Consider the following 8104-nt stretch of genomic DNA (forward strand, 5'->3'; position numbering starts at 1 on the left):
TCCTCCACATTCCTCCGCGATCGATGGTTGTGTATGTAGTATGTACGCGCGGTTAGGCCCGTTAGGCATCGCGGACGATGATGATGATCGCAATTTTCTCGTATAATTAGTTTCACGATAATTAATAGTATGCGTTGATCTAGATGAGAAGATACCTCTTGCACTTGCGACACGTTTTTATCGACGGCGAAAACGGAAAAAACCCGAGACCGGCACGAGGTATTTCACGAGTCCGGTTATCTGTACGGCTGTACGGTTGGTCACAGTAGATCCGGACAGGTTCGGGGTTCGGAAATCGTGAATGAGAATGAACTGATTCAACTGATTGTGTGTTCCGTACGAGGGATTCATAACGTAGAGCGTCGAGAGCGAACGATGTATACGTGGAGGTTGTCCGGTTATGCTCTTAGAAGATTCAATACTGGTTACGGCAACGGCACTAGTAAATTAGCGCTCGTTCTGCAACACTGCGGTCCGAGGACGCAAGGTCGCGGCAAACTCGGCAGCTACCGCAGAAGGATAAGTTCGTGGTTCCGAGAGCAGGGTACGCAGGCAGCTCAGGCCTGCAAGAAACAGTTTGAATTTGTGGCGGCTCAGAGGATCAGGAGGTACATACAGATATTCCACCTCTATACGAGGATATGGGATGAGGTAGCACTAAGAGAATTCATGCGGCTGTGGAGACTTAGGCTTGCTAAGAATGCCAAAAACTTCTTGATAAGCGCTGCTGGAGTGAGCATGTACAACTGGGATCGCGACAGGATAAGTGATGAAGAAATTAATAGGTACTTGCTAAGAACAAGACATATGTAATATATTCTTACATAATAATCCTTTTTGACATTCTATATCACAGGTATAATCGTGAGATTGAAGGAATTTATAGATTAAGAGACTCTACAGTGGTTTGTACAAAGTGTCATTTGCGAATTGTTATTGATATTATACAGCCTGATATAAAATATTGTAAATGTAGTGGAGTTCAGCCTTCTGATGCTTCTGATGAAAATTGTAAGTTTTTCTTGTATTAGCTATTCAACTATGAAACATTTTATTATATACATAAATACATTTGATTTTATATTATATATTGTTTAAGTATGTTAAATTTTTATGTGTAATATATAAAATACGTACAGTAGATGGTTGGCAACCTTTCATTGAGCGTCAGGATATGTTAATATGGAGGAAAGTAGAACCTGATTCGGGTGGATTGTTTGCCTATAAAGTATATGGTTCATTCTCTGACGTTACCGCTGAAGATTTTTTACAAGTACAAATCGATGTAGATTATAGAAAGCAATGGGATCCCACTGCTCAGGAGTTACAGATTATTGAGACCGATCCAAAGTTCAAATCGTCTGTTAATCATAGCACTGATGTTATCCACTGGGAAATGATCTGGCCTGTAAGTGTGATATAATGTGCCATTTTTAGATAAATCTGTCCACTTAATGATTCGTTAATTTGTATTTGTGCAGAAATTATTTTCTAATAGAGATTATGTATATCAACGACGATGGATCATGGATAGAGAAAAAGGACTTGTAGTTATTGTCAGTCGAGTGACGGAACATCCTAATGTACCAGAAAGGCGAGGAATTTATAGGTATAAGAAGTCAGCATTAACAGTCAATATTTAAACATTCATATAAAATATATGTGTATGAAAAATCATTAATTAGTTGATCAATTCTTTAATTTTCAATTCTTTAATATTATATTTTGTTAATAAAACAGTTTTTTTTTAAGTAACTAAGATTGAGTAGTCACCACAACTGTATTGAATCGTGATGTTAGAAGTGAGAAATGACACATTAATTTTTTATCAAGTACGTGTTATTTGTAAATAAAGACAATTTAGATAAAATAAAGTGATGAGATTATTTTAAAACAATTATAAAAATGGACAAGAGATATTCTTATCCCCCTTGGCAGCCAGTAAATAATCGTAAAAAGTGATAAAAGACACACGAAGTGCTCTTATTTAACACACATGCGTAACTTATTTTCACTTACATGTGCTTTTTACCACTTTTTATGATTATTTACTGACAGTCAGGGAGGGGGGGGGGGGGGGGGGATTATCCAAAAATTGTCTTTATTTATAAACAGCACATAACAAAAATTAACATGTCATTTCTCACTTCTGATGTCAAGATTCAATATGGCTGTGGTGACTAACTTAGGAGCTTTAATTTAATAACTGAACATTTAAGCTATCGAAATTAAATATCCCAATAAGAGAGAGAGAGAGAGAGAGAGAGAGAGAGATTTATTTTTGTTTGTTTAATAACACAAGCCCACAAAAAAAATTATCCCGTGCTGAGGTGGAGACCCAGCTATTCTTATATATTTTGAGTTGCTCTATACAAATCTGAGATCAAAATAGGATTATCCAGGGTAAATTTTCAATCTTGAACGAAAAAATGGGTCAAAAATAGGAAAAAATAGGTCATTTTTTCGCTCTAGATTGAAAATTTACCCTGGATGATCCTATTTTGATATCAGATTTGTATTCAGCGACTCAAAATACATAAAGCCCGATGCCCACGATGCTAGAAATCGGTCCGAGATCTCGGACAGAGAAAAAATTAATTTAAATCACATTTGAACAATTTGATCACATGACCATTGCGATTGGTCAATTCTTTCTTCATCCAAGGTCTCGGACTGATTTCTAGCATCGTGGACACAAAGCTTAAGAATAGCTGGGTCTCCGCCCCAGCACAGAGTACTTTTTTTTGTAGTCCTGTATAATTAACACTTTAATATCTATATGTAACAGAGTTAGAACATATTGGTCATACATGGTGATAAAGCCTTATACAGAATTTCACGAACCAGGCATTGAATTTGGACTTACTTACTTTGACGATCCTGGTGTCTCTGTACCATCTGCTGTCACCGCATGGGTAGCATTGAGAGGTTTGTCACAAATTATAAAATCAATTATAAATTGTTTTTAATGCATTTGTAATAACTGATTATGACGATTACCTTAGGTTTACCAGACTTTCTAATTCGCATGAGACAGGCTTCAAAGGATTACCAAAAATATAAACTGATGAAAAAAAATGCACCTGACAGTAATCATTTTACTTTGTCTGAAGAAGACGTTTCCAAACAACAAATCGATGTAGAAGATAAGTTAAAGAACAATAAAAAATCAATGAGAGATCATAAAGATCAACAAGACGATTCTACTAACGATACTAACAAGTTAGATTTAACACACGATGTACAGCAAGAAAATGACTTGGCGGAAAGTGAAAATAAGGATACCATTTCTACACCCAAAGAAGAGCAAGGTTTATTACATTATTTCTATCTTACGAAATTATTTGCATTTTTGGATTTTTGACAAATGGATTTAATGAAGTAACTTTTGGCTAGTAGATATTTAAACGTGATTTCGCATGGAGGAAACAATCTGCCGATAAAGCTATAGAATGAACAGATTCATGGATGTGCGGAACAAGTGACATTTTATTAACATATCTTGGCGATATATGATTTCATAGATACATGATTTCATAGATAATAAGAATGAAATTGTGTGAAAATATGACAATTGTTCATCCTCTTTTTTTGGAAAAGTATGTGTTCCTTTTTTATAAAGAGAAGAAACAAAAATATTAAACAAGAAGTGAGACTGATTAGGTATGTCATTGCCTTTAATCCATTTGTTAATCAAAAATTTGCATTATGTGTCGTAAGATAATGAACAAGAGCAAGCAAAAGGTAATTTGATTTTTACATTACGGAAAGATGATATGTGAGAAACTGCTTAAATTTTATAATTTATACAGTATAAAGATATCTGTACAAAACAAATTCAATTAATTGTATATCGAAACATAAACGCATAAGATATATTTGTATATATTTGTATAATAACTAAAAAATAAGACTAAACTTTAGGGGTATTCCTCATAGAGGATGAATACATAGTATATCATTCATTTCTTTGTGAAGAGTTCTTTTTTAATAATCTGTTTACAGGGACACGAATTAATTTGTTTTTCATAAATAACACTAGACAACAAAACTTGATCTTTTTTTGAAAATGTGAATAGTCATTTTCAATGTATTTTTACTTACTAAATTACTTACGAATCCGTTATTTAAACTGCATGTATCATAAGTTGCATGACATATTGGTGTGGTAATATATAAAAACATATCGGTGCGCTGAAGAAATAGCTTTGGTGACTTCGTCAGAGTTCGGGCTTTGCTTTAGGATCCCCTTAAATTTGATTATTAGTTCGCATTTCTAAGAAAGATGGCGTCAAAGATACAAAAAACGATTTTGAAAGTATATGACGTTGTAATATCAGCAGTAAATTTTTTAAAATTTTATTAATATCGCGTCAAAATATCAACTTTTAGCTTTAAAGTATATTTTATTTGTAATTTGTAATTCGCTATCTATGTAATATACATGAAGAAGGTATTTTATTCTTTTAGCCCGGATCTACAATTAGTTTTTAGCCTTAAGCCATAAGAAATCAACAAATCATAGTTTAATTATTCTTCTCGCATTCGACGACTCTGCAATTAGTCAATTTCTTATAGCTTAAGGCTTAAAACACCTATTGTAGATCCGGACTTAGATATCTTAATACTATATTATGTGGAAAGATGGAAAGCGTTTTTATACTACAATACAATTATATTAAGTCAAATTTTATTGCCTAGTGTGTTATTAACACCAAAAAATTAATAAAACAGATATATAGAAAATGAGCTATTTTCAAATTGCCATATCTCAACAATGAAAAATTAGACCGAAATAAAATGCATTTTACCAGTTGAAAGTTGATACCTTTGCATGAATATAAACAAAATTTAGAAATAAAATATTTACTGCTGATGGTACAACGCCATGAAAACTCTCAAAATCGTCGTTTTTACTTCTTTGACGTCATTTTTTCTCAAAATTATGGCAGCCAAATTTGGATAACGGATTCGTGTTCAGCAAGCAAAAATACATCGAAAATGATCATTTATACTCGAAAAATAGTGTTGGATAGTGATATCATTTAATTCTTAAATTATGAACCCAGATTTTTCAAACTTATAGCATTTTATCTTGAAAAAATGCACTATCGTCCACTAGTGCAACACTCAGGCAGTGTATAGTATATTTCTATGGCTGACGATAGACGAACTCATTCAATGTAACATGTTTATGTGACTACGGTGTAGTACAAATTTTATGCACCAAATAGATTTTATTACATCGTCTCAAAGGGACGGTGTAAAGCGAGTGTGACATTAAAATTTGAAAATGGAAATCAACAGCAAGATTTTAGTATAATAATGAAGTAGTGTACATCATGGTGTGTACACTATTTTAATGCAGTGCTTACATGCAACTCATGGTGCGAGGCAAGGCTACATACAGTGTATTCTCGGGGAAAACTATTATAATTAAAAGCTATTATAATTAATGTATTGTAAAACTAGAGAGCTAAGATGTAATTTTTATTGACATATTCATTATCAGCACTATAAAATTAATAAGAATTAGCTATATGTATATATATAAATTATATTTTGTATACAATATATTTATATACATATATATACATTTTGGTGCAGAATAATTTCAATATTGAGTATAAGTGAAGAAAGTATTCGGTCAAAGCTTTGTTTTGTAATTTGTTTTTGTTTGATATTTAGAAAACATACGCACGCACGCGCGCGCGCGCGCGCACACACACACACACACACACACACACACACACACACACATTAGAGTACTTATAGCGAATTCGGTTGGACGCAGTAGTACAGATTAAAATCATTGTACACTGATTTTTAATCTGTATGAAAATAAAATGCAGATATTTCAAATTATAAAATACCAATTTTACTTAAAGCACAATAAGATATATGGAAGATTTTATGATTTATTTCGTTTTCATATTTATATTAAACATATTTTTAAGTCAATTTGTACGGCGGCTTTAATATGTTCTAGTGCGTATTGAGTATATCCAATCGAATTCGCTATTAATGTCATTATTCAGTTACCAATTCTCCTCTCATCTGAGAATTCACTTCATTCGATAGTGTTTCAGAAATAATTCGGTAAGATTGCATTTCCGAATTTATGTTCATGCAACATATTTTTATCGTCTAGGAATGAAGAATGTGATTCTAAAGTTTAGCCATACTTTTAATTTATATATACATTTAATTTATATATATATATTGTATATACATATGTATATATTAATATATGTAGGATGTAATTAAAAAAGGTAACCAACTTTGGGGTTGATCTCCCCATATCAAACATGATAAAAAGTTCACGTGAGCTTATGTCCGTCAACTTATTGTTACTGAGATACAGCTCAAAATGTTTATTAATACGGGAAAAATAAAAAAAAAGTAATATTTGTTATTATTTAATATTATTTTTAATTTTTAATTATAACAAATGTTTAAAGTGTCTCTCATTTGATTTAATACACGTTTGGACATGTCGAATCATGGACTGTTGCACCCTTTCAAAGATCCCGGGGCAATTGCGAATAGTGTCATAAGCGTCAAAGATGCGTTGGTGTAGCATATCTTCATTGGCGATTGGAACTTTATAAACTAAGGTTTTAAGGGGCTCCGCACAATAAAAGGAACAGGGAACAGAGAACAGAATAAGAATTTCAACCTATCAAAAATCATGTATTGTGGAATACCGTTTCTGATATATATATATATATATATAGGTTGAAATTCTTATTCTCTGTTCTCTGTTCTTTTTATTGTGTAGAGCCTTTAAGTGTCCCCACAGATAAAGGATCGTGGGGGCCATGCAACTGGTCCTGCGAACATTTTGAACTATATTTGAGTAACAGTAGATTTGTGCATGGATATATGTTCATATGAACTTTTTTCATTTTCAACAAAAAATCCAAAAAAAAACAGGGTGAATGAGAGTCAGCGTGGTAGTTAATACACAATCTTAAATCTTTAATCCAGAAAATAGAATCTTTATTCCAAAAAATAATAGTACGTTTCAGTTCACTTTGGAACCATCCTCAGCAATACAATTTCAAAATATTAATCCCTTCATGTCCAAGAAAAAATCACCATCGGATTAACAGATTTGATGTTGTAATCTATTCGAAACATTAAAATTATCTTATAAATATTTTTTTATTTTAGTATAGGAAGCTCGACTCCGAAATCTGTTACCTTATTTTAAGTACACGTTGTGTGTGCGCACGTGCACACACACATCCTGTATATTATATATTCTCTCTGTATGTAAATATAGGTAGACGATACAAATGTGATATTTAACTCGTCCTTTTTTGTGTAATAAACATCATAAATTTGCACCAACAAAGAGTCAGTGTAGATATTTTAAATTATAAAATACCAATTTTTCTGATGCTATATTTTTGTTAAATTTTTATTATAGATAATCTATTCTTATATAATTAATCTTTTCGAGCAATATATAAACACATTGGTTTTTAAAGAATTAATAAAAATTTCTCTCTATTAAATTCTTGATTTGACATTCAAGAAATATTAGCATTTTTTGAAATTGTGACTGAAGTTATAAATAAACTTTAATTTTCGTGCGAAATATAAAATATGTAAATATATATACATATACAAATATATTTTAAGTGTTTTCTATTGTATATATAATTACAGAAATGTGTAATGTAAATATATATAAATATATATGATATATTTATATACTACATATATGAAAATGTTATTGTGACATTTTTAAAATTGTATAAGGAATGATCATAGAGAAAATACAAAAGTAAATTTCATTAGAGAATGTGATGTAAATAAATTACATATTATGATGTTAATAATAAATAATATATCATTGTTTATTTATTTCTTGTAAAATGTTGTTTACATATCATTTTTTATCATTTGTTAATGTATAAGTTCATCAAAGAGTATTATACATAGAAAGACGTGCTAAATAAAAATAAATTGATCGAGTATAAAAAATGGTTTGCTTTCGCGCGAAGTCGCTGTTCTAAAATCTAGATGTTTTGTGATCCGAAATTCGTGGTCCTGCGATCTATAGTTCTTCTTCTTCTTATTAATTTAATTGGCC

General features: G+C 31.5%; 1 protein-coding gene across 2 annotated transcripts; it reads left to right on the plus strand.

The window, feature by feature from the left end:
* The first annotated feature begins 295 nt into the window (after positions 1-295).
* On the plus strand, positions 296-3972 carry LOC108766188 (stAR-related lipid transfer protein 7, mitochondrial). Of its 2 annotated transcripts, none has more exons than XM_018515340.1 (6): positions 296-785; positions 857-1011; positions 1140-1408; positions 1482-1609; positions 2789-2928; positions 3006-3972. In XM_018515340.1, the coding sequence occupies exons 1-6, from the start codon at positions 376-378 to the stop codon at positions 3362-3364; spliced, it is 1461 nt and encodes a 486-aa protein (XP_018370842.1). In that variant the 5' UTR covers positions 296-375; the 3' UTR covers positions 3365-3972. The 2 variants fall into 2 exon arrangements, with proteins under 2 accessions (XP_018370842.1, XP_018370843.1); XM_018515341.1 differs by having other exon boundaries at positions 1143-1408.
* The last annotated feature ends 4132 nt before the right edge of the window (positions 3973-8104 follow it).

This window comes from Trachymyrmex cornetzi, unplaced genomic scaffold, assembly GCF_001594075.2.
Source record: "Trachymyrmex cornetzi isolate Tcor2-1 unplaced genomic scaffold, Tcor1.1 scaffold570, whole genome shotgun sequence".
Classification (NCBI taxonomy): Eukaryota; Metazoa; Arthropoda; class Insecta; order Hymenoptera; family Formicidae; genus Trachymyrmex; species Trachymyrmex cornetzi.